The 26349-nt window shown below is 56.4% G+C and overlaps 2 protein-coding genes across 28 annotated transcripts in view; one reads left to right on the top strand and one right to left on the bottom strand.

Moving 5' to 3' along the window:
• DNM1 (dynamin 1) overlaps window positions 1-2158 on the bottom strand; it is a 44108-nt gene extending 41950 nt beyond the window's left edge. For all 19 annotated transcript variants that reach the window (XR_013960704.1, XR_013960705.1, XR_013960706.1 and 16 more), the window contains exon 1: window positions 1889-2158. Coding sequence is in view for 13 of the 19 variants with exons in the window: in XM_080670579.1 (XP_080526705.1) it covers window positions 1889-2049 (161 nt within the window). In the remaining 6 variants the exon portion in view is untranslated. The remainder of the gene's footprint in view (window positions 1-1888) is intronic.
• On the top strand, window positions 1246-26348 carry CIZ1 (CDKN1A interacting zinc finger protein 1). Of its 9 annotated transcripts, none has more exons than XM_080670559.1 (18): window positions 8960-9042; window positions 9999-10131; window positions 10338-10456; window positions 12371-12442; window positions 14792-15009; window positions 17577-17667; window positions 17833-17941; window positions 18456-18792; window positions 18865-19018; window positions 19277-19398; window positions 20246-20443; window positions 21168-21292; window positions 21959-22046; window positions 22528-22641; window positions 22842-22988; window positions 24430-24499; window positions 24678-24799; window positions 25148-26331. In XM_080670559.1, the coding sequence occupies exons 2-18, from the start codon at window positions 10004-10006 to the stop codon at window positions 25358-25360; spliced, it is 2427 nt and encodes an 808-aa protein (XP_080526685.1). In that variant the 5' UTR covers window positions 8960-9042; window positions 9999-10003; the 3' UTR covers window positions 25361-26331. The 9 variants fall into 9 exon arrangements, with proteins under 9 accessions (XP_080526689.1, XP_080526687.1, XP_080526686.1 ...); XM_080670565.1 differs by lacking the exon at window positions 8960-9042 and adding an exon at window positions 9153-9340 and having other exon boundaries at window positions 18456-18780; window positions 25148-26329; XM_080670564.1 differs by lacking the exon at window positions 8960-9042 and adding an exon at window positions 9168-9340 and having other exon boundaries at window positions 25148-26348.
• The last annotated feature ends 1 nt before the right edge of the window (window position 26349 follows it).

Here is a 26349-nt window from a genome sequence, read left to right as displayed (position 1 = left end):
CCTCAGGGTCTCAGTTTCTTCATCTGCAGGATGGGCACCACGGCACCTGCCTTACGGGGCTGTTGTGAGCCATCCTGTGCAGCATGGTGTGGGCACCCGGGAAGGGCGAGTAGATGGGAGCTGAGCCCTTCCCCTCCATATCCCTGCCCAGAGTCCGCGGCCTGGCACAGAGCAGGCGCTCGGCAAACATTCAGTGCATGGAAGGCAGGGATGTGGTTTGAACACGGCAAAGGGCTGGATATCCCCGAGTGCCCTCTAATGCACGAAGGCCTCGGGGCTTTATTGTCTCAGGGTTCCCCTGGCCCCCTCACTCTGCCTGCGTGGCCGTGGGCAGCGGCCCATCTGTGTGTCCCTTGCCTGTGTCTCTGCAGCTCTTAGGGTCACGTGAGCAGGAGGAGGATTCTTTGGAAGCTGATCCCCAAGAGACAGACGGCCGCCCCCTCTGCTGACCAGATGGGCCCAGCCACCCCCACGGTGGCTTTCCAGCCTCCCACAGATACGTTGCTCCTGTCAGGACCCTTCTCTCTGTCCCTTACAGCTGGCACTGCACTTCCCAGGTCACTGGAGGGGAAGCCACGACCATCCAGTCCAGGTGGGCACGTTAGAGACGGAAAACTGAGGCAGGCTCAGAGAGGGCACGTGACCGGCCTGAGGTTTCACAGCAGAACCTGGCTCGGACCCAAGATGTCTCTCCCCAGAATGGAGGGAGGGGCCTCTGCCTCCCTCTCCCACAGGCCCCTCTCTTCCTTGGCCATGAAGGTCATTGGAAGAAAGCTTGGGTTTCCGAAGGGGAGGGAGGGAGGTCAAGATCAATTCTCTTGCCTTCTCCCTCAGGGAGCCCAGCCCCACATCCAGCTCTCTAGCACTGGGGGGAGCGTCACCCTCTCTCTTTCCTTCTCAGCACCCCAAAAGCCATCTCTGCCTCCTCCTTCGTGGGGGAGTCTAGGGGTCATGACCTTGCGCCCCTTCAAACCCAGGACCTTCTGTCTTTGCGGTGGCCCCCCGACTCCCTGCCACCTGGCCCTCCCGGCGCCTCCTGGGATCAGAGGCAGGAGGGGGATTAGGTTCTGCAAATGGCTCCCCCCTCCCCGGCATCCTGCTTCCCTGTCTTAGTCATCTCTGTCCTCCGCCTTCTCCCTCCATTACCATCCCGCTGCCAGGCCAAGGGGGGAACGACATTGACAGGCGCCCTCCACCCAGGGGCGGCGGTGAGCAAGGGCCCTGCTGGTCAGAAAAGAATCAGAAGCGGTCCCCCCCCACCTCCCGCCGCTTCCCTTCCTCATCCTGCAGCCCGCGCTCCCCCCGCCGCCACCAACGCTGCGCACGGATGGAGGCCGGAGCCGCAGAGGTGTGTGTGAGGGCGGGAGGGAGGCTGTGCCCGGTCCTCGATGCCCACGGGGCTATGTCCTCTCCGGGGGGCTGTGACGGGTGTCCCCTGCCCCGGTCTAGGAGTTCCCAGGGTGGGAGGGAGCTGTCCTCCATGGAGCCTAGAGGTGGGGGGCACTGCCCAGGGGTGCTGCCCCTCCAAGGGACTCCCGGAGTCGAAGGGAGGCGCTGAGTAATGCAGGCCCCTCAGTGCCCATGGGGGTGGGGGTGGGGGCAGCCCTGTGCAAGGGTCTCCTGGCAGAGCGCTGTCCTCCCTAAAGGATGGGCGGAGGAGGGGGCGTGATACCGTGGCGATGGCCTGAGGCGGACAAGCTGGGGGCGCTGCCTCCCCTGAGGGACTCCCATGGACGGTGAGGGCCGCCTCCTCTGGCTGGAGGTGGGGGGCGCGCGGTCCGCGGGTGCAGCGCCAGGGGCTTCGAGGTCGTGGCGCCGTCAGGGACGGGGGCGGAGGTCCAGGGGACTCAAGCGTCTGAGTGCGCGCTCCAAGGCGCGCTGCTCCTACCTGCCCACGAAATTCTCCAGCACCGAGCTCTTGCCCGCGCTCTGGCCGCCCACCACGGCGATCTGCGGCAGGTCGAGGTCAGCGTTCTGGCCGATGGCGGAGAAGGCGTCCTGCAGCCGGTTGACCAGCGGGATGAGATCTTCCATGCCACGGTTACCCATGGCTGCGGCGGGCCCCGCGGGCTGCGATCCGGCCGCGGCTCCCGCTCCCGGCTCTGGCTCCGCCGCCGCAGCCGCGCGCTCCGACTGCCTGCGCCGCTGCCCCCCTCCCCTCCGGGATCGCAGCGGAGCGCTGCAGCGATCTGCCGCCAGAGGGCGCCCGCGGCTGTACAGGCGGGCTGCCGTGCGCAGGCGCCGTCAGCAGCACTGTGGGGATTGTAGTTTTCTCCTTCTGCGGGTTTCGGGGCGCTTATGTGGCGTCTGGGGGCGCGGATGCTGCACCAAAGATATCATTTCTGGGAATGGGCGAGGGTCTCACGCCTAGTACCGGGCCTCTTGGACAGTGGTCATGACTGCCTCATCCATCTGATAGATGGGGAAACTGAGGCTTGGCGAGACGATGGGCCTCCTCCAAGGTCACTCCTGAGCACCTACTGTAAGCCAGGCCTGTCCTGGGCCCTGGAGATACAGCCGTGAACAAGACTGTCCTAGATCTGACATCCAGGTGGCAGACAGTAAATGACCAAACGCGTAAATGAAATAGTAAAAGTGAAAATAGTTTATCCGAAGAGCCATGGAGGAAAGAAACAGAGGCTGTGAAAAGAGGTGCCAGTGTGGGTGCACAAAGTCCACAGCCTTGGAGGGGCGTTTGTGTGGGGGGTGTTCTCTGAGGAGGTGACTTTTGAGAAGAGACCTAAGTGAGGAGAAGAAACAGCTACAGGCAGATCGGGGGAGAGCATGCCAGGCTGAAGGAACAGCAGGTGCAGAGGCCCCGCCACTTAGAAGGCCATTCTCGGGAGAGTTGGGACTTCCTGTCCTGAGAGTAATAGATTTTGCCCCAACTCATCATCGTGGTGGTAAAACAGTGGGAGTTGAATCAGGGACTCTTATAACCCTACCTGTTTATTCCTTTCACACCAAGAGGCCACGGGGCCCCAGGCCTAGCCCTCACCTCTGCATTTAAGGAACCTAATTTGGACTCCCTACAAGGAGGCTAGGACAGGGAGGCCAGCCTGCCCTGTGCTGCTGGGGGCCAGTGGGTCGTTTCCTATGCATAAACTGGAGGCCCGATGCACGAAATTCGTGCAAGGGGCTTGACCCTCGCAACCCCAGCTTCGTCCGGAAGGACATCCAGAAGGTTGTTCGGCTGTCTGGTCTAATTAGCATATTACACTTTTATTATTATAGATAGGGTGGGGACAAAGTGGGGAGAGCAGTGGCCTGTGAATGGGAGTATCATTTATTCACCCATTTAATACATTTTTATTGAGCCAGGCACTATACTGGATCGCAGAGATAAAGCAGGGAGCAAAATGGACAAGAAATCCTTCCTCACATGTGGCTTATAGACCAGTGCAGGGGTGGGCAAACTTTTTGACTCGAGGGCCACAATGGGTTCTTAAACTGGACCGGAGGGCCGGAACAAAAGCATGGATGGAGTGTTTGTGTGAACTAACATAAATTCAAAGTAAAGGAGCGGAGGGAAGAGCAAGAGAACCCTCTGCTCTTTCGGCTCCGCGGGCTGGATAGAACAGCCGAACGGGCCGGATCTGGCCTACGGGCCGTAGTTTGCCCACGGCTGGGAAAAGAGAAACGAAACATAAATAAGCCGGAACTGGTTTGGCTCAGTGGATAGAGCGTCGGCCTGCGGACTGAAAGGTCCCAGGTTCGATTCCGGTCAAGGGCACGTACCTTGGTTGTGGGCACACACCCCCGGTAGGAGGTGTGCAGGAGGCAGCTGATCGATGTTTCTCTCTCATCGATGTTTCTAACTCTCTATCCCTCTCCCTTCCTCTCTGTAAAATATCAATAAAATATATATTTTTTTAAAAAGAAACATAAATAAGCTAATACTACGACTTTGTCACACGGTGCTGAGTGCTGTGGGACGCAGGGAAGCTGGGGGAGAGGCTGGGAGCAGTAGTGTTGCTATTGTGTGATCAGAGTGGTCAGAGGAGGGCTCTGGTAAGGTAAAAGCTGTTTTTTGTAAATAGTTGTATTGGTCAGGTAAAAGTTTGGGCAGAGGCCTGAGAAAGTGAGCGAGTGACACAGGTGGGCATGTTTGAGAGATTTTTCTAGGCTGGCAGAGGGGAATAAGCAGGCCCTGTCCCAGGAGCCTGGCCTGGGTCTTAGACAAGCTGTACTGTACGATCCAGATCTCTCCCCGTCTCTAAGCCTCAGTTATCTAATCTGGGTAATGGGGACAAGGATAGATGTGAGTGCCTGTGAAGGGCGTGGCCCTGGCCTGGCGCTAAGGAGACTCATTGAACCGCCAATGATGACAGCTGGGGCATCAGCCACACACAAGGCACATCCTGAGCGGCTGCTCCCAGCCAGCCCGTTAAAATGCTCCGAGAACCAGAGAGAGCGGAGATGAAGCCTGGGGTGGAGCCATTCACTGGGGGAGGGGGTGCAGTTTGCAAATGCCTGCCTAGGGGGTGCCATCACAGCTGGGCTGTTTTTCCTAATGAGGATAGTGAAGCTTATTGTCAAAATCAGACCTTACACAGTGCTTGAGAGCTTCTGACCACCCTCCCAGCCAGAGATAACCACTATTATAGTTCAGTGTTTATTCTGTTTTTCTCATATATGTGCATTTCGCACAGAAGTGGGATCAGACCACACACCCTGTCCTGCTGAGCCACTGATGTCAGGCCGGCAGCCCCCCCGCACCGAGTCTGTCGGAAACGCGGGAGGACAGGCCCCACTCGTGACCTGCTGGGTCATAACCTGGATCTAATGAGAACCGAGTGCCCAGGAGACTCCTGTGCGCAGCTCAGCGGGAGACGCTCTGGGCCACCTCGCTGTGTGCAACTCTTTCAGCAACAGCGTGTCTTTCAGCCTAAGAGCAGCCAGAGGGTCCCGCTCCGGGTTCACGGCTGCATAGTTTCCCCCTGTTTCTCCCTCATCTGCTCAAAGTGGTTGTGTGGAGTTTGAAGAACCGATGAATAAAATGCCACGGGGGGGGGGGGGGAATGTAGAAAGGGCTGATGTTCTGGGCGGAGGAACCAGCATAAGCAAAGGTGTGGCCTCAGAAAGGAAGCGAGCCCAAACCGGTTTGGCTCAGTGGATAGAGTGTCGGCCTGCGGACTGAAAGGTCCCAGGTTCGATTCCGGTCAAGGGCACGTAACTTGGTTGCGGGCACATCCCCAGTAGGAGGTGTGCAGGAGGCAGCTGATCGATGTTTCTCTCTCATCGATGTTTCTGACTATCTATCCCTCTTCCTTCCTCTCTGTAAAAAAATCAATAAAATATATTAGAAAGAAAAAAAAAAAAGAAAAGAAAGAAAGAAAGGAAGCGAACCTGAGAGGTGCACTGGCCTCGTTTCCCTCCGGTTTTGGTGAGGATGGAGGACTGCCGATGGTTCTCTCCAAGCACCGAGAAGCCGGGGGCCACAGGGGCCATGAATTCCATGAGAGTCACAGAAATGGCTTTGAGTCTACTGTGAGCGCCCCGAGGGGGGATTCTCTCTGGACCTCCTGCAGCTTTACCACCAGTTGTGCTGGGCAGAGTAACAACAGGCACGCTGGCCGGCACTTCCTCCTGGCCCGGTTCCTGCGCTGAGAGATCCACCCGCAGGAGGGAGAAGTTTTTATCAACTCCTTTTTTTAAATATTTTTATTGATTTCAGAGAGGAAGGGAGAGGAAGAGAGAGAGAAACATCAATGATGAGAGTCATTGATCGGCTGCCTCCTGCACGCTCCCCACTGGAGATCGAGCTTGCAACCCCAGCATGTGCCCCTGACCGGAACCGAACCCGGGACCCTCCAGTCCGCAGGCTGATGCTCTATCCACTGAGCCAAACCAGCTAGGGCTTACCAGCTCCTTTTGATAGATGAGGAAACCGAGGCACAAAGAGGGCGGTGAGGAATGAGTCTAGACTCTAGACGCAGGGGTGGGCAAACTTTTTGACTCGAGGGCCACAATGGGTTCTTAAACTGGACCGGAGGGCCGGAACAAAAGCATGGATGGAGTGTTTGTGTGAACTAATATAAATTCAAAGTAAAGGAGCGGAGGGGAGAGCAAGAGAACCGGATAGAACAGCCGGATCCGGCCCGCGGGCCGTAGTTTGCCCACGGCTAGTCTAGAGTCATTCCTTCATTCCTTCGCTCACTCCTGTAGCCGACCTTCCCCAGGCAACCGCGCTGTAGCTCCGAGCGGGGTCCCAAGGACATGGGGCCCAGTCAGCAGCTGCTTTCTGCCATCCAGGGGCACGTGCCACTGCCGAGGGCAGATGTAATGCCAGGGAAGGAGGTGGCAGGTTACAAGATAGTGACACCGTGATCAAGAGCTGCTTGGAAAGTGGGGAGATGGTGACAACAGCCACCACCCGGGGCAGGTGCTGGATGAGGGAACTGGAAAAGCCCTAATGCCCCCCAAGGCTCCAATACATGGAGACCTTCACCCCACCCTCAAACTGGCACACTCCGGGGGAAGATGTCAGTTCTTCTCCAACCGGAACACGTTTCCTGCAACACCAGTAGAAAGTCTGATAGGATTTTTTTTTTTTGAGGGGGGAGGAGAAGATGGACACAATCATTCTATAATTTACCTGGGAAAAAAGTACAAGATTGAGAATTGGCAAGACCTTCTTTATAAAGCATAATAATGTCAGGGGCCCGTGTTGTCAAGCATGAAGATATATTCCCAGACTGTAATAGTCACACTATGTGCCATCGTAGAGACAGGTGGATTCCTGGAGCAGAGTAGGTCTGGACGTAGATCCGCACGAGCAGGGTTTATTTCCTGATGAAGATGCTTCTCAAATTAGAGGCAAGGGAGAGGCTTCGGACTGTAGCCTCAGACTTCGCTTGGGATGTACAGAGGTGGGGCCTCTCTTCCCTCCCCCCCAACATATCCCTTCCAGTGGGAACTTTGCCTGCACTGGGATTCATTAAAACACGCGTCTGGCCCCAAACAGCGTCCCCAGAGCATATTCCTATCCACGATCCTGTCTGGTCTTCAAGGAGGCAGCACAGGGTCATACGCATTCTTTAAAACGCTCCCTCCCTCCCCATGAGTCATTCAAACCAATCATAACAAATTAGGGGGGGGGGAGGAGAGAAAGTGAAAAAAAAAAAAAAAACACCCATGAGTCCACTAGACACATATTTATTCTTTCCAAAACCGGGATCATAATGTGTATGTAGTTTTGTCACCTATTGAGTTCACTTCACATCGTACGGGGAGTGTTTAGCCTTTGAAAACACCATGTCTGATGGCTGTATGTGCTTCTTTAAGAAACAGACGCCATGCCCTGGCTGGTGGCTCAGGTGGTTAGAGCTTCATCCCAATACACCAAGGTTGTGGGTTCCATTCCCAGACAGGGCACATACGGGAATCAACCAATGAATCCATAAATAGGTGGAACAACAAATCAGTGTTTCTCTCTCTCTCTCTCTCTCAAATTAATAAATAAAAATTTTGAAGAAGAGAAAAGCAGACACCGTGATTTATTTAGTTGTTCTCCTAACGTTGATTACTTTCCAGACAGCTATTATAAATGATGTTCCTGTAAGTGACCTGCTGGTTTTAAGAACTCCCCTTTCTATTATTTCCGTTGGCTAGATTCCTCCAAGTTACCAGGCAAAGGGCAGAACACCTTCGTGTCTTGATGGAGAATTTGCCAATTGCTTTCCAGAAAGCAGGAAACACAGGGAGCCAGCGCTGTCTTCCCTCCTTCACCCTTCACCAGCACGAGCATTATTCCCAGTGGTTTTCTGTCTTTTTTTTTTTTTTACTTTGGCAATTTGCTAGACTCACTTGGTGCCGGGTGCCAGTGCTAAGCATTATGTAATATCCTCCTCCCCGCACCCCAGAGTGGGAACATCCATTTTATAGGGGAAGAAGCGGGCTCCCAGAGGACTCCCCCAATGGCCAGGGTCGCCTAGGCACAGGCAGTGAGCCCTCATTCAAGCCCGGACTTCTCCAACGCGAGCGCCCCGATCAGGTGTCAGTGTGCTTGGACCCGCTGGGAAGCCAGGGCGACCTCCACTCGCCTCTCCTCTCCCTGCCAGTGCCTGAGATTTTGAGATTTCTAATCGGAGAGTATGTAATGCTGTGGCGCCCTTCCCCAGCGCTCCCGGCCCTTCCGGGATAAAGCCCACCCCCTCAGGCCCACCCTCAAAGCCACCAGCCTCCAGGTGGCCCCTTCACTCAGTGGCGCGACGTCTCCCGACCCCGGCCTGGCCCGCGCTTGTTCGCGTCCCTAAGTCCAGGCGGAGTTAGGCACCTGTGCCGCCCCAGCCCCGCGGGGTTGCCGTAGGGCGGTCCTGAGCCTTAGGCATCACCTGTCACCTGACTGAGGATTGCTAGACACCGAGGTCTCTCCCTGAACGCGCGGGGTCCGCCCCAGGTCTGCGCGTCCCTAGCGCCACCGCGCGCCCGCCGCACAGATCGGCGCCCAAGGCACCGGGAGCGAACCGCCCGCGGCGGGCTCAGACCCGCTGAGTAACCGCAGCGGGAACAGGGATTGCTTTGGAGTAACCACGGGTTGTTTGGCTCCGTGACTCGTCTAGGGACAGAGGGAGGGGCGTAGGGACGCGGGACAGAGTCGTAAAGAATCCCTCCCGGGAGGACCGTTTCAGGGTCAGGATGAGTTTTTATCATGAAACTCGGCCCTCCGCACCCGCTCCCGAGTCAACACTTCCGAAAGCACAGTAGCTGGTTGGAAAGCGGGCACATGCTTTCCCCAGGCTGCGCCCCCCGTTCCGGGCTCCCGAATGTCCAGCAGTCGGCTGCACGCCCCACCCCTCCCAGCGCCGCGCGGGGCCCCAGGATCGCGGGATAGTGGCGGCCGCGGGGAGGTCGGTTGGTGACGGTGCTCCTCGAAGTCGCCCGCTATGTCCTTCCCGGACCACAGACCCTTCCGGGCGACAGACGGACCTCGGGCTCAGAGCCGCCCCTTCCGGATGCGGAGGACGCGGGTCGGAGGGTCCGCGTTGCCCAGGGCCCCCTCGCAGCGCCGAGTCGCGCCCACCCACACCCCGGCGCCAGGTGAGCGGGCGCCGCCCCGCAGCGTGACCCGCGCGCGGAGCTGGATCTCGCGACGCTGCCCGCGGCGCCGGAGCCTCCGGTCCTCCAGGGGGCGCTGCCCGGCGCGGCCCGTTGCCCGGCCTTCCGAGCCGCAGGCCTGGGTGGACTTGCGGGAGCCCGGGAGCCGAGAGTCCGAGCCCGGCCCGCGCGCGACCCGCCCTGCCCCTGGGGGAGGCGCGGCGGTGGCGGCGGCGGCGGCGGTGGCGGTGCGCGTGGTGACTGTGCGGTTCCCGCGGCCAAAGCCGCGCAGGAAAGCGAGGTGTGCGGGCCGAGGACGGCGGCGGGCACGGGCGGAAGTCTTGGGGGGAACACTAGAAAGGAGGTGCGGGCTGCAGGCAGTGGGGTCCCGGGCGGTGCTGTGTAACGCTGCCTGCTGCTTCTGCAGAGGAAGGGATAGCGGAATGGGGCGGGGGGGGGGGGGGGAGCTTGTTCCTACTTTGTTCATGGGCGCGAGGGAAAGGCTGAGGCTCGGTGGGGGAGGTGCTGCTCTTGCTGACACCAAGAGGCACAAGGGAGAGGGTGGGAGTGTCAGAGGGGCGGGGGGGGGTGTCGGGGGGGGGGACCTGGCCTCCGCAGAGAAAGGCCGCAGGGGGTGGTGTATTGGGGTCGGATGCTCCCCCTGGACCCTGAGAGTTGGAGAGATGGAGGATGGGTTGGGCCTTTGAAGTGGGGGCTGTTGGCAGGATTTAGGGGACATTGGCGGGAGGGTGGTTGGCTCCTGCTGTTGGGAGAATTGGGGGCGTGATGATGGGGCAGGCAGCAAATGTGGCGCGGTCTGGGCAGGATTGGGAGAGTAAGCTCAGCTGGCAGTGCTATGGTAGTATTTGAGGGCCGGGGTGGGGGTGGGTGACCATGGACGGAGGAGAGCTGGCCGGGCCTGGGGTGGGGAGCCCACACTTCCTCCGCTTCCTCCCCAGCCACCATGTTCAACCAGCTCCAGCAGCAGCAGCTCCAGCAGCAGCTCCAGCAGCAGCAGCAGCAGTTGCTGCAGCTCCAGCAGCTGCTCCAGCAGCCCCCACCGCAGGCCCCCCTGCCCATGGCCATGAGCAGGTGAGTTCCCCCGGGAGGGGTGGCGGCTCTCGTCCTGCTCCTCAGACCCAGGTCTTGGAGACCCCTTCCCAGCCCTTTCTCACAGAGACCTGCCTGTTTGAGTCCTGCAAGTTATTTCCCATCCCAAGGAGGGCAGAGAATGGAGGGGAGGGTTTCAAGAAAGAGACTCTGCCGGTAACACTCTGACACCCGCTCTCAACACACAGGGGGCTCCCCCAGCAGCAGCCACAGCAGCAGCTTCTGAATCTCCAGGGCACCAACGCAGCCTCCCTCCTCAATGGCTCTGTGCTGCTACAGAGAGCTTTGCTTTTGCAGCAGTTGCAAGGTATGGCCACAGGCCCTTCTCACTCCGTCTTAGTGCCAGCTTCCCAGCAGCCCCCAAGTCTCACCAGATCCACAGAGTCACCCTGAGAGGGAGCTACTGGCGGCGTCCTAGTTTACAGGCGGGCCACCCAGGCTCCAGGAGGTACAAGTTGCTCAGCTGCATGCGGGTCTATCTGACCGCACACAGTGTGTGCCCTTGGCCATGTTGCTGGCTCTGTGGACAGCATGCAGCACACTTCACTGGCGTTCAGATTACATGAGGTGCTTATGGAAAGACCTGTGTTGACCACCCTCCCCCACATCCCATTTGACAGATGAGGAAGCTGAAAGTCCAGAGAAGGGAAGTCATTTGCCCTGGGTCACACAGCACCCGCAGCGGCTGAGCTAGACCAAGGCCTGAGCCTCCTGAACCCCTGGATCTCTGAGTGGGTGCTTTAAGCCTGTGCCCTTGCCTCCGTTTCCCCATGTGGAGAGCAGTTTTTCAGCTCTTCTCTCCGAGATGCTGCTCCTCATACTTTCCAAGCCCCTTTGGGCGTAATCCAGGGGCCCAGTGACCTGGGGCCAGCTCACGTTCAGACCCAGACCGTCCCATGGGTAGGTGTGACTTGCCAGCCTGGACTCTGTGCTGAGGCCTTTACAAACCCAGTTCCTTGACTCTGCTAAGGAGAGGGTCACTCATGACCCCATTGTACAGGCCCAGAGGGGCCACGTGCCCAAGGTCACACAGTGAGTAGGTGTGGAGAGGGAGAAGTCGAGCCCAGATCTTACCACAGAGCTGTGTGCTGAGACACTAGACTGTCCCGCCACCAGCAGGGTTTGCAGCCAGGGCAGATGTGATGGCCGTCACTCTTTAGCCCTGCCAGGGCCACCTGGGTGTGATGGTTCTGGGGGCTGACATGTAAATGACAGGCAGCCCTGGCTGGTGTGGCTAAGTTGCTTGGATGTCATGCCATGCACTGAAAGGTTGCTGGTTGGATTCCTGGTCAGGGCACATGCCTGGGTTGCGGGCTTGATCCTCAGTGGGGGGTTTTGGTGAGGCAGCTGATTGATGTTCTCACATCGATGTTTCTCTCTCTCTCTTCCTCTCTCTTCTCACATCGATATTTCTCTCTCTCTCTCTCTCCCTCCCTCTCCCTCTCTCCCTCCTTTTCCCTCTCCCTCTCCTTCTCCCTCGCCCTCTCCTTTTCTCTCTCAAAAAAAATCAACTAAAAATCTTAAAAAAAGAAATGATAGAATTGTACACCTGAAATCTATATAATTTTATTAACCAATGTCACCCAAATAAATTCCATTAGAAAAAATCAACAACAAAAAGAAAGAAAAAATGACAGATAGATGAGTGGAGAGAGAAAACCACACACAGGGACCCACAGTAGATACATATATTTTCCCCATTTTAAACGTTACACTCTTCAAAGACAAGTGAAAAGAACATTTTTAAAAGAGGGTAAGAAAACCCAAATTACCGTATGTACCTCACTCACCTCCTGAAGAAAAGAACCACCTGTCAAGGTTTGGGTGTGTTTCCTCCCATTTTTTTCTAGGTGCAGCCGTGGGGATGTGTATGTGATTGTGGTTATTGATACAAGTGAACGGCTGCATCTTGTTTTTTCTCACTGCATAGAATAGCATGATCATTTATCATGTAATCTGACTTCTCTGGAAAGATTATGTTTTAGCAGCTGTTTAATATTCCGATGGAGGGATGTGCCCTTGCTTACCTCAACCTTCCCAGCCATTTCTTTCCCTTTTATTTTTTTCTATTTTAAATAACACTGGGATGAATATCCTGTTTGAGACTATTTTCTTAGGATGGATTCCCAAGAGTAGAATAACTGGGTGGGGGTGGGGGGAGTGGGTATTTTATGGCTCTTGATAAGTATTTGATAAGTATTGCCAAATTGCTTTCCTAAAGGACTGGACCAGTTTGCAATGTCAACAGCCACGTATGACAGTACCGGTCTCACCATGCCCACAGCAACACTGGGTATTATATGCTTTTTTATATATATACGTGTATATACATGTAACTTACTAATTTGGTTGGCAAAAAGCTATATTATTGATGTTTTCGTTTACATTTCTTGGAGTGCTAGTGCAGTTTAACATTTTATAATGGTCTGTTAAGCGTTTGTATTTCTTTTTGTGACTTGTCCATGTCCTTTGCCATTTTTCTTTTTATTTATTTTATTTTATTTTTTTTTTGCATAATCCCTTCACTTTTTTCATCCGCCCACAAAGGCCCCCTACCTCCCAGCTTTCATCCTGTTCTCTGTATCTGTAAGTCTGTTTCTGTTTTGTTGGTTAGCTTATTTTGTTCATTGGATTCCACGTATATGAGTGAAATCATATGCCTTTGTCTTTCTCTGACCGGCCTGTTTCACTTAGCACAACGCCCTCCACGTCTGTCCACGCTGTTGCAAAGAGTAGAATTTCCTTCTTTTATACGGCCGAGTATTATTCCGTGTGTAATTGTGCCACAGCTTTTTTTTTTTCATGATGAGATATCATTTTAACTCAACATCAGCTTTCTTACACACAAAAATTATAGTTTAGTTAGTTACTCTGTGTTTCCATTAAAAAGTTGTAAATTTTAACAGCTGCTGCTTCTCTTCAAGTGATAGAACGTAACAGAGTGTATGAATATAAAACAAATCAAAGGCATCACAACTAATTCCAAAAACTATTGCGGCTCCACAGTTTTTTTAATTTACAAGGAACATAGTTTGTTCCACAGTGATGAGTTCCAGCGAACACTGCCTTCAGCGCTGTGCCACCGCTTTTTTATCCATTCATCCATCCCCTGACGGCCACTTGGGCCGCTTCCGGATCTTGGCTGTTGTAAACAATGCTGCAGCGAACACAGGGGTGCACATATCCTTTTGAATTAGTGTTTTGGGTTCCTTCAGATACATACCCAGAAGTAGAACCACTGGGTCATGAGGCAATTCCATTTTTAATTTTCTGAGGAAACTCCATACTGTTTTCCACAGTAGCTGCACCAGTCTGCATTCCCACCAGCAGTGCACGAGGGTTCCCTTTTCTCCACATCCTCGCCAGCGCTTGTTGTTTGTTGATTTACTGATGGTAGCCATTCTGGCAGGCCTGAGGGCTTTGTCATTTTTCCTTGGGAGTGTGCCATCTTTTATCTCACTGTAAGAGCTGGTTGGCATTCTGTTCTCTCCCTGCACATCTGTGTACATGTATTTGTGTTAAGTCCATGTTAATTGAACCCTTACTATGTACAAGGCACACTTGTATATCTCCTTGGATCCTCCTAACAACTGTGAGTCAAGCACTATTATTATTCCCATTTCACAGATGAGGGAACTGAGGCTGAGAAGGGGGAATTGATTTGCTCAGGGTCACAGCGCTTGTACTGTCGAGTCTGCATTTGAATAAGCTGTCACTGCACATCTGACATATGCCCTGAACCCTGTGCTTTTCCTCCAAGCCTTGGGGCAAGAATTTGAACCGTCTGTTATGGCTCAAATACTCCCCACCACTGGGATGCTGAGCCTGATGAGGTGTCCCCCGTGTGGCTGGGGGATGGGCAGTGGGAAGTAGACAAGGCAGTTGTGCAGCTGGTCCTAGAACAGGCAGGCTCGAGCCCCTGGGGACTGAGAGGCTCTGGCGAAGCCTCCAGAGGAAAACACCTACACGGAGACCTGAAGGGTAAGTGGGAGGCAGTGGGGGCAGAAGTCCCAGGTGGAAGGAGCAGAGGCCGGAAGAAACCAGGCTTGTTTGAGGGATCCATGGGAGCCTATAGCTGGAGTCTAGTGGGGGCACGTGTGGGGTGAATGGAAAGAAAGGATGTCAGGGAGGAGGGCAAGGCGGGACGTGGCACGCTGAGCAGCCGGGAGCTATGGCAGGGTTTAGGCAGGGGGAAGGGCGAAGTGAGAATGTGGTTTTAAAAGATCACCCTTGGCTGCTGTCCAGTGCGGAAAGTGGCGGACATGCAGGGAGGAAGGGGCTTTGGAAGGGGCTGGGAGTGGAGCTAGGAAAGGGGAGTCAGGCTGGCCTGGGAAGAGGGGGAGGGGATAGGTTTGGTGGGGGCTTGGTGGGGGGATAAAGAGAGGGAGGAGTCAGGAGGACCTCCCAGAGACCCTAGATATCCTCCACTTGGTGTCTTTTGTGTCATCAGTAGAAACCATATCTACCCTGCTGATGGCTGGGCCTAGTGTCTGGGGCCATGCCTAGAAAGCTTAGCCTCTACCATCCAACCAAATGTTGAAGTGCCCTTAACGTTTATGTAAAACACTATGCAACATGAAAACACGGGAATGCTCCGCCCACCATGTGTTATAATCCCTCTTCTCCATCTTCTTGCCTACAGGTAACCTTCGCAGCTACAACCTGGCCACCCCGAACCTGACAGCCCCTAGCCTCACACCCCCGCAGATGGCCACCCCAAATCTACAGCAGTATTTTCCCCAGGCCACTCAGCAGTCCCTGCTGGGCCCCCCTCCTGTCAGGGTCCCCATAAACCCCTCCAAGCTCATCCTTTCAGGGCGGAACCCCCAGAAACAGGCCCGGACCACCCCTGATCGCAAGGTAAGTGGTGGCTGGGGGCGGAGCAGGTAGGGATGGGAGAGGGCTGGCCTGGCTATCTTCCCAGCTCCCCACTCTGGCAGGCCACACCCCCCTTTATGCCTTAGTTTCTTCATCTGTAAAGTGAGCAGGAGGTAAGTTGGACTTGTGTAGTGTTTCTCAAACTTGAAATATTCCTGAACCCCTGATGGGATTTTTGCCATGTCCAAATATCATCAGTATTACTATTTACCTAAAATTTCTCTTTAAAAAAAAATTTGAGCTATCATTGACATATAACACTGTATTAGTTTTAGGAGTAATCTAACAGTTCTCCTTAAAATCAGCACTGCCCAGCCCTAACCGGTTTGGCTCAGTGGATAGAGCATCGGCCTGCAGACTCAAGGGTCCCAGGTTTGATTCCGGTCAAGGGCATGTACCTTGGTTGCGGGCTCATCCCCAGTAGGGGGCGTGCAGGAGGCAGCTGATCGATGTTTCTAACTATCCCACTCCCTTCCTCTCTGTAAAAAATCAATAAAATATATTAAAAAAAAAAAATCAGCACTGTCCGGTGAAAATAAAATGCAAGCCATATATGAAGTTTAATTTTTTCTAGTAATGATATTAACACGTTGCGCACCAGTAGTTTTATTGCTAGCTTTATTGCTACCCAGTGGCCAGATGAGTTTCTATTGAACGAGTACAAAAAACGTTTTACAAAGTCTCATACTTTAAAAAGATATTAGCTTGTAAGAACATGTAATAAATAACTTCAAAATGCAATGGGTATTTAATTTTAAGGCGTGCCTTTAACGTTTATGTGAAACACTGTGTAACATGAAAACACGAGAATGCTTGTGATCCACCCACAGTGTGTTAACAAAGCAAAACAAAACAGGTGAATTTAATTTTAGTTAAATATATTTTATTTAATCCAATATATTTAAAAATTATCATTCCAAAATGTAATCGATATAAAAATGAGGGAGGCGTTTTACATTTCTCTTTTTTTTGGTACTAAATCTTTAAAATCTGTTGTGTACTTTATACCAAAATCTCAGTTTGGCTTTCCACATTTCAAGGACTCAGAAGCCCCCACCTGTGGCTAATGGCTCCTGCCTGGGATAGCACAGCTTGAAGTGAACTAGTCTCTGCTCAGTGATTGATTGCTTGATTGATTTGAGAGAGAAAGAAACATCGACTTGTTGTTCCACTTATTTATGGGTTCATTGGTTGATTCTTGGATGGGCCCTGCCTGGAGATCGAACCCGCAACCTTGGCACATCAGGATGATACTCTAACCAGCTGAGCTATCTGGCCAGGGCCTCTGCTCAGTTATTTAAAAAGGAAACATATTATATCACTACCTAAAATATATATATTTAAAAAAACAGTAGAAAAGAAAGGTAATGGGGGTGAAACCATATTATAAAGCCCTGAGCTCCACACTGGCCACCCGAAGGTTCTGGGCCGGCACCCCTGCTCCTTCCTGTCTGAAAGGGGTGAACGCTTCAAAGCGGGGAGGGTCCCCTGATAAGCAGAAAGGCTCAGAGACTTGCAAAGGGAATAACGTACTCCCCAAGACTGTCCTGGCAGTCTCCCCTGAACGTCCCAGCAGCTCCTCACGCACACCATGCTCCTCAGAGAGGATTCTGGGGTGGGGGCAGTACCCCCTTTCTGCCTGCTCCCAGGCAGCCCCCCTCTGGAGGTGAGGCATTTCCCTCAGAGAGGGGTCCTGGCCTCTGACTTACACTGGGCCTCTCCTCACATGGGCTTGTCTGTGACCCCCCCCCCCATTTTACAAATGGGAAAACTGAGGCTCAGAGTGGGGTGGAGGTCGCCTTGGGTGAGAAGGACCCAGAGCTGGGCTTCCTGACTTGAAGGCCAGCGCCATGTCCTGCAGTAGCTGCCGAAGGGCACGGAGGCCTGATGTGGTGCGTGGTCCCGCTTAGTACTGGCTCCCAGGGGAGGTGCAGGACCAGGTTTGCCCTTCCTCCAAGCGGGAGGCCAGTGCCCTTTCCTTGCTCTGCTCCCCTGAAGGGTCCCCTGTAAGAAGTGCGTTTGGGGCTCTGGGGAAAGGCCTGGGGCAGGAAGAGGCCTGGGGCTTTGGGGAAAGGCCATGGGCCTCTGGCTTGAGGGGTGGGTGTGGGGGCAGAGGTCGTTTTGTACAGGAAGTAGGGGAGGTGGTGTCAGGCTCGGGGTGAAAAGAGAGTGCTCCAGGCTATGAGTGGTCACAGGAGGGATTCAGCCTGAAAGAGACAAGAGACATGATCAGGTGTGTGTTTGAGGGGGATCTCTCTGAGGCTGCTTTTCAGGGAAGAGGGTGGGGAAGTCAGCACGCAGCACCGTGGCCAGGAGAGGGCTCATGTCCCCCAAACCTGGATTTACTTGACGTCAGCAACCAGATGGAACGCCCTAGACATGATTCCTGGGGAGTTTCAGATCATCCCTTGGCAGCTCTGGGGCCAGGCCCACCAGAGGCCCCCGGTCCCCTTCATCTCCTGGGGCCACTGCAGCTGCTCTTGGGCAAGGATGTATTTGCAAGGGGGGGCGGGCGGTGGGTGTCAGAAACGGTTTCTGAAAGGAAGCAGGACTCTTCTTCTCAGACGATGCCTGTGGAAGACGAGGCAGACCCCCCAGAGGGGTCTGAGGAAGCTGCAGAGCCCCGAACGGACACACCAGGTGAGGGAGCTGCTGGTCCTTCAGAGGGGATGGGGTTGGGGCACGTGGGTGAAGGGTTGGTAATGGAGGCAGGGATCTTGGTACGGGTGAGCCCAGGCCTTATCTCCAAGAGTTTGTTCGTGCTTTACCTGTCCCTGGCAGCCACTCATCTGCCCTTCATTCTAGACCAAGGTTCCCCTCCCTGCCCGGATGATGCTACTAAGGAGAAATGCACTTCGGCATCTGAGCCAGACTCCTGTGAGGCGTCTGAGCCACCAGCTAAAAGGTCGAAGAGGTAACTGATGCTGAAACCCTGCCGGGGCCCAGGAGGCCTGTACTCTCATTCCTGCAAAGGTGGGGGGGGGGGCGTGTAGGTGGGGGAAAGGACTCTTCAGGGGAGTTGGAACAAGGAAAGGGCGTTGGCTTCTGGCTTGGAGGAAGGTCAAACCTAATTCTGCATCTCACTTGGGAAGGCCCCAGGCCAGACAGTCTCTGATGTCTTCACTGACTGAGCCACCTGGAGACAGACGAAGTGGCCAGGTTGGAGGGGTGAAGATGTGCATCTGGGACCTAGGGTGGGCGGGGGTTAGGGTAGCTCTGCAGGGCCTTGGCTGCATATTAGCGAGTTGTGGGAGGTGGGAGCAAGTGATCCCACCGTTTTATTTCGGTGAGACTGGAGCCCTGAGAGGCAAAGGGGCTTGCCCAAATGCCCAGCTCGCATGCGGTAGGGTGATGGTTGGCACTGGGTCTTAGCCTTTCTAGGGAGCCAGTTGGAAGACATGAATTTGATCTCCTTTGATCCTTCCTAGCTCAGAGGAGCCCACAGAAAAGGGACCCCCAGGGCAGCTGCAGGCGAAGGTCCCGCCACAGGCCCGGATGACAGCACCGAAGCAGACGCAGACACCCGAGCTGCTGCCTGACCCACTGGAAGCCCGAGTGCTGCCACGATTCCAGCCACGGGTTCTGCAGATCCAGGCTCAGGTGCAGCCACAGGCTCAGCCACAGATGCCGCCCGTGGACGCCCAGGTGCAGCCAACGCTGCAGAAGCAGGCACAGACACAGACCTCTCCAGAGCACTTAATGCCGCAGCAGGCACAGACGGAGGCAGAGCCACAGACGCAGGAGCAGCCACAGGTGCAGCCACAGGCACATGTGCAGCCCCCAAGGCAGGTGCAGCCACAGCTGCAGAAGCAGGCACAGACACAGACATGTCCACAGGTCCAGGCGGGAACACAGCCCAGGGTCCAGCCAGCGGAGCAGACCCAGGGGCAGCCTCCGACCCAGCCACCGGTGCCGGCAGCAGGGCAAGCTCCAGTTCCGGCTGATTCCACTCTGCAGGAGACACCGCCCAGTGCAGTAGAAGCCGAAGCAGGTAAGGGAGCGCTGGCTCCCAGCCGGCCCGGTGATGGGACAGCTCTGTCCAGACCCCTCTGTCCTCCCCCCCTGGCACTGTCCAGCTCTGCCTGGGCGCTGCCTGGGACCAAGCGTTGGACCCAGAACCAGGTTTGGGGCCATTCCCACCAGAGGCTTAGAGGCCTTGGCTGTGAGCACAGACGGTGGCCCTTGGGCCCCGGTCCCTCTGGGTCCGGTGGGAGATGGGCCCCGGGAAACAGCACATGTGTCGTTCCAGGCCTGGAAGAGGCCTCTCCGGAGCCGGTGGCGGCCCAGGTCAGCATGGAGGAGCGCCAGGAGGAGCTGACCGCTGGCCTGGATGTGGGAGAATGTGAAAAAAGAGCAAGAGAGATGCTCAGGGTGGGTAGAGCTGCTAATGTGGCAGCACGAGGACCACAGTGCCCAGCGGGGGGAGGGCCTCTTTCTATCCCAGGCCCCCTCGGGGCCCCCTCGTGTTTCCCCACCTGGGACATGTGCCTGCAGCCTGGGCTTGTGGGCAGAGCAGAGTGGGTTTGACCGTGGTTCGTCAAGCTCTTCATCTGTCGAGCTGCCTTCACATGCCTTTGCTCTGAAGATCTGATGCTATTCTGGGGACAAGAGTCCCTTCCAGCCTGCTCATCCCAAAACTGGAGCGTCTGGTCCCCTCCCCATGAGTAACGTTGCTCTTTGGAGAAAGTGGATTGTCAGCCCGTGCCAGGGGTTCGGGTCCCAGCTCTGCTTCACAATGGATTGTGGCCAAACGCATTTCCTCCTTTGTGTCTCAATTTCTGCATGTCATGAGGGTGGGTGGGCCTTAGATTTAGGGGGGCCTGGCTTTGAATCCTGACTGCAGTGCTTCCCAGCTGTGTGAGCTTGGGCAGTCATCGAACAGCTTAGAGCAGCCGTGGGCAAACCACGGCCCGCGGGCCGGATCCGGCTGTTCTATCCGGTTCTCTTGCTCTCCCCTCCGCTCCTTTACTTTGAATTTATATTAGTTCACACAAACACTCCATCCATGCTTTTGTTCCGGTCCTCCGGTCCAGTTTAAGAACCCATTGTGGCCCTCGAGTCAAAAAGTTTGCCCACCCCTGGTAGAGCCTCAGTTCCCCCATCTGCAAAGGGGGCTCTCGGGAGGCCTGACGAGACCACGCTCATAGGTCTTTAGCACTGGGGCTGGCCCACCATAAGCGTCCAGCTGGTGGTAGCTCTGCTCCTGCTCCTGGCGCAGGTGTGGGGTGCCGGGGGCTCCCTGAAGGTCACCATCCTGCAGAGCAGTGACAGCCGGGCCTTTAGCACTGTATCCCTTGCACCCGGGCCACGTTCCAGCGACTCCGCCTCCGCCACCCCTGCTGCCGCCAGCGTGCCCTCCAAGCAGGCGCTCCAGTTCTTCTGCTACATCTGCAGGGCCGGCTGCTGTAGCCAGCAGGTACTGCCACCCTGCCCTGGGCAGTGGGTCGGTCGGGTGGAGGGCCTGTGTGGGATGCCCAGCCTGCCCGGTCCACGGCTGCCTGCGTGGCCACATGGGGCCCCGTGAGCCCCGGGCCTGGCAGCTGAGCATCGCTCAAGAGCCCATGTTCTGAGCAGCCACGAAGGGAGGATTTTACATCCAGGCAGAGCTGGTTTGAATCGGCCCTGCCCAGCCCTGTGGACCTCAGAAGGGAATTCATCCTTTGAGCCTCAGCTTCCTCATGCGTCAGATGAAGAAACATTTAGAACCCACCACATCGGGTGGTTCTGAGGATTCAGCGACTCGACATTGAAGTCATGAGCCCCAGGCCCAGCCCGGAGCGGGCATCGCATGAGTAACAGCATTATACTCGTATTACCACCCCGGTGCGGTGGTTACCCCTGCTACTCTGTGCCTTGCCGGAGCAGAGCCCGGGGACCTGAGAGCTCATCAGACTGCTCCTGGTCTTTGAGGCGCTCACACAGGCTCCAGGAGGAGCGGGAGCTCTGGCTGCTGTGTGCTCGCTCTGTGCCTCAGTTTACCATCCTTCTGTGGCCCACACAGGGTTGTTGTAAGAGAAATGGCTTCTCGGTGGTGTTGGGTGGCCGTGAAGCCGAGGTTGGAGGCCTCCTCCCTGGGCCCCAGGCCTGACCGCCTTCCGGGGCTCAGTCTCATGCCCATCCCTCCCTCCGTCCTGTTGTAGGAGTTCCAGGACCACATGTTGGGGGCCCAGCACCAGCAGCGGCTCGGGGAGATCCAGCACATGAGCCAGGCCTGCCTCCTGTCCCTGCTGCCTGTGCCCCGGGATGTCCTGGAGAGAGAGGACGAGTGAGTGCGGGATCTCAGAGGCCCTGTGTGGGGGGTGGGCCGCCTCCCAGGCCAGGCTAGGCTGAGACGGGCCCTGAGTCTACCATCTGCGAGGTCTGCCTTTGTGCTAAGCATTGCCCTCCCCCAGAGGCCTCTTCACACCATTAACTGTGTGACCTTGGACCTCAGTTTTCCTTGTCTGTACAATGGCCTCGTAAGGGGTGTAATGCAGGAACGCATGAACTAGAGCGTTTCTCAGGGCTCCATCGGGGCAGGAACAGTGTGGCCGTCCACGTGGGAAGGACGTGGGTTGTGGGGCCGCTCCCCTGGCGCATGTGCTGACCCTGCCGCAGGGGCATGGCGGTGAGGGGCCAGAGCAGCTCTGGGAGCCACGGGGCGTCACACTGACGGATAAAGAAAGGTTTTCAGGGCCAGGTACCCTCCGTGGTGTCACTGTCCTGGTGACCCTCTGGCATCCCAGATGCTCCTAAATCTCACTTCTCCCCCAGCTCTCCTTGTTCGGATTCCTATTTAAGTATTCTTCCCCATGAAGTTCCAAAGCGTTTCGTTACGTTTGCAAAAGAGCTCCTGTCGGAATGGCACCGCATTTACAGAGCACCTGGGAGAGAGGCTGTCTTTCCAGGAGCGTGGTGTCACGCTGCCCTTGTTTTGATTGTCGTCATTCAGAGAGCCGCCTCTGAGGCGCTGGTGCAACACCTGCCGGGTCTACTACATGGGGGACCTGATCCAGCACCGCAGGACGCAGGACCACAAGGTGCGAGGCCCACACGCTGCCAAGGCACCTGGATGTGCTGTCTCCGTGCCGAGGGCCGGGAGGGAAGGAGTCCAGGCTGGAATGGAAAGTCAGTGTCAGTCGTTGTCGCTGCGTGGCCATCCCGCGGAAGTGTGGCTTCTCAACGAGTCAGTGGTGTTTCTTCTTTGGGATTCCGTTTTCCCACCCGTCCGGCGCGGGCCAGGCACCATCTCGCCCTGCCGTTGAGCCGTGGGGCTCGGGGGCTCCTCTTAGCGCGTATGCTCCCTCCTGTCTTCTCTCTGTTGCCATCTGCCATCCCATCTCGGAGCCAGTGGCACAGGGAAGGGACGTGCTTGCCCATGCTCTGGGACGGGGGCTGAGTGGAGCCAGCTGATGACAGAGGAGGTGGCCTGCAGCAGGGAGGCGAGGCCTCACTGGAGCTGCCAAGCTGCACCTGGGGACACTGCCCGCCACCCACTTGGTCTGCCCTCCTTCCCCCCAGATCGCCAAACAGTCCCTGCGACCTTTCTGCACCGTTTGCAACCGCTACTTCAGGACCCCCCGCAAGTTTGTGGAGCACGTGAAGTCCCAGGGGCACAAGGACAAAGCCAAGGAGGTAACCCCAGCTCCCTCAGAGGACATAGGCTCAGAGAGGTGCAGAGTCTTGGCCAAGGCCACACAGCAAGTTGAGATTTATCCCAGCCCGAACTCATAGCAGGTCCAGAGCGACAGGGATTCCCAGGGGTGTGGGGTGGATGGGGTGTGGCACCTTGGCCACCCAGAGCTGACCTGAGCCCTGACCCACTTCCTGGGCAGCTGAAGATGTTCGAGAAGGAGATAGCTGGCCAAGATGAGGACCACTTCATCACGGTGGATGCCGTGGGCTGCTTTGAGGACGATGACGATGAGGAGGAGGAGGATAATGAGGAGGAGATCGAGGTTGAGGAGGAATTCTGCAAGCAGGTGCTTGGGGGGAGGAAGGAATGTGGGAGGCAGGCTGGAGGCTGGACTCCCAGCCCAGGGGGGACCGCGCCCCACCTCCCGGGGCCAGGAGGCACTGTGCCGGCCTTTATAGGCACTAATGCTGGCTCCAATTTAGTATTAGTAGTAACTATATTCTGTAGGACTAGGTAAAGACAGCACGGTGACTACAGGCGGCAGTGAAATCTGCGAGGGAACAGCATCAGTAAGGGCATGGGCGGGGGACGATGCAGCACCTATAGAAAAAGTCCGCGTAAGATGCTGCTAATGATGGTAGCTAGCGCAGTCGGCGCTTTTTGGGTGCCTGCCTGTGTACCAGGCAGGTACCAAGCACTTTGCTGGCAGAATCTCACCAACTTGGATGCCAGGTTGTGCTCGGAATGCCCCGCTACTCTGTCTCCCATGAGCAAGGAGCTAGAGAAGCGTGGACTCTCTTCCGTGTAACAGATGTTTCCGGAGCAGCTGTTCTGGGCCACACCCTGGTGCTGGGATATGTGGGGACGAAGGCCTGGCCCCTGGCAGAGCTCACCCGTTACAGCCCAGGGTGGGGATGGGGCGGCAGAAAGGACGCAGAGGGACTTGTGGATGGAGGGTTGCCAGGGTGGCCTCCAGCCCCTAGCAGGTTAGGGGTGAGGCTGGCCTTGCTTTTCAGAGTCAGGAGTGGTGTCCTGGGCAAGCCCCATGGCATCTGTGAGCCTGTTTCCTCTGTTCAAATAGTCCCCACTCAGGCTCTGAGGGTCCCAGCCCCGGCTGGCAAACGGGCGTGGTTGTCACTCTGAGAAGCCACGTTTGCTTGCCTGGGGTGTGGGAGGCACTGTTCGGCATGGTGAGGCTGACATGGCTGGAGCCAGGTGGCCTCATCTGGAAGGGGCTTACGGCCAGGTGAGACGAGGGGTCCTCGGTCACCTGAAACCCATCCCCCAGGACTGAGGTCACTGCAGCAGCAGGTGGGAACTCATGGGCTGGCAGGGGGCTCACGGTGAAACGTGAAAGCAGGACTTGGGGCCTGGCAGGGTTTACTGCCCTGGCTCCTCCCCACACCAGCTGTGTGACACCAGGCAAGTGAGTTAACGTTTTCTCTTATGTAAAATGAGTGAACATAGGTGTTGGTTGTGAGGATTCAATGAGATGACATGTGTGATGTGTTGGCACCTGGCATGGATTATGGCCACTGTGGGAGCAGGAGGGCTTCCTGGAGGAAGGGACTGAGCTGAGATTACAAAATACAGATTGGGAAGGGTACTGTGGGAGGCAGGATCGGCATGTGCGAAGGCTCAGAGAATGCCATCCACGTCCTCCTCAAAATCAAGGGGACTGTGTTTAAGAGCATGAGTGAGTTCCAGGATCCCCCCTCTTACCTGCATTCATGGGTGGGGAACTCTGGGGGAAGTCAGATCTGAGGCCCACACTTGCATCTTTCCAGGTAAGGTCCAAAGGGATAGCCATAGAAGAGTGGAAAGACTCAGAGACCCACAGCCCCAACACTGCACCTGGTAAGACCTCAGCCTCCAGGTGACCCCCCAGATCCTGGCCACAGCATCCTGCCCAGGTGGCCTATCCTCTTGTCCCTTTCTCCCACCTGGAAGGTGGGGAATAAATGGACCCCTAAAGAGGGCGGCACACCTGGCGGGTGTGGAAGAACGTGAGTGCACAGACCCCGCTGTCCCACAGGTGCGGACGTCATGGTGCCGGTGATGGGCTATGTCTGCCGCATCTGCCATAAGTTCTACCATGGCACCTCGGGGGCAAAGCTCTCCCACTGCAAGTCCGCCGCCCACCTGGAGAACCTGCAGGTGAGCTGGGCCTCCAGCCCCACCCCACCCTGCCCAGGACTCACTCCATCCAAGCTGGGAGTGATGGCCAGTGGCCACCTCCCTCCTGTGTTTGACCTCAGCTCCCAGACACACACCCCGACAGGGAGGACCTGCCCACAAAGGGGAGAAGAGCCAGGGCGGGGCTGGGCTCTTCGTTCTGGGGAGGAGAGGTGCTGAGGGCCAGGCGGTGGCCCGGGGAGGCTGAGCACAGCACACAGGGTCCCACAGCGCGTCCAGTGCCGTCTCGGCTGGGCTGGGGAAGCAGCTGCTGGCCAGGAGTGCACCAGGCAGGGAGGGCCCTGCCTCACCTGCACTCTCTGTGTCCAGAAATACAAGAAGGCCCAGGACCCCAGCCCTGCCACCAGGCCCGTGAGCCGCCGGTGTGCCATCACTGCCCGGAACGCCCTGACTGCTCTGTTCACCTCCAGCGGCCGCTCACACATCCAGCCCAGCATCCAGGACACAGCCAAACCCCCCAGCAAGGTGACAACCCAAGCTCCCCCGCCACCCTTCCGGCGCTCAACCCGCCTCAAAACCTGATCGGAGCTCCCACAGCCACCTGGTGTGGGCCCAGATCTGTGCTTCCTGGGAGGCTGCATGGAAACCTGACATGGTGTTTTCACCCAGAAATCCAGTAAAAGAAGGTAGCTTGGTTGTCTAGTCCCCACCAGCACTCTGTCTGGGCGGACGGGGAAGGGAGGCACCCAGCCAGCTCTCAGTCTCTCTAGGCACAGGGTGGGGGCAAACCAGATAGCCAAACAGGTTCCCAAACCAGAGATTCTGGGACCACAAGGCGCTTCACCCCTCTGAGCCTCAGTTTCCCTCTTAATAATGTATCAGGGCCAGGAAAATCGTCAAGTGAGATCTCATTTAATCTTCACAGTGACTCTAGGAGGGAGGTCTTATTACCCCAAATTATAGATGAAGAAACTAAGGCCTAGCAAGGTCAAGTGACTTCTCAAGGTCATACAGCTGGTGAGGGGCCAGGATTTGACTCCAGGCCTGAGCGCTGGGCCCCAGCTCTCTGCGGCCGGATTCTGTGGAAGCTGGAGTACAGGAAGGGGGGCCCTCGCTGCTCCTCCGGTTCCGAGTTCGCGGCGCACTCACGGTGACCCTGCCTTCTCGTCAAGTGACCTGCGATGAGTCATCAGTGACTGGAGCCCAGGCTGAGTTGGATCTTTAGTTCTGCTATTCCCCCATTTGGAAAGCCCCTTACAGATAAGACCAACCCTATTGGCCAGCGGGGGAGCCCGAGGCCAAGAGCAGGAGGGCGGTGCCCAGGCTCCCCCACCACGCCTGGGAGTTGGCTGTCTTAGTGGAAGCCCTAGTACCCAGAGAAGCTAAGTGCATCCCACAGGTCACACAGCACGTCCACTGCTGTCTCAGCCTGGCTGGGGAAGCACTGCCGGCCAGGAGCATGCCAGCTGGGGAGGAAGTCCTGACCTCACCTGTACCCTCTGTGTCCAGAAATAAAGACAACAAGAACCCACCCCCACCTCCAGGCCCATGAGCACGCCCGGAACGCCCCG

This window comes from Plecotus auritus (assembly GCF_963455305.1).
Source record: "Plecotus auritus genome assembly, chromosome: 5".
In the NCBI taxonomy this organism is placed as follows: Eukaryota; Metazoa; Chordata; class Mammalia; order Chiroptera; family Vespertilionidae; genus Plecotus; species Plecotus auritus.
The sequence above is the reverse complement of the archived record's forward strand: the minus strand, read 5'-3'. Positions and strand labels throughout refer to the sequence as shown.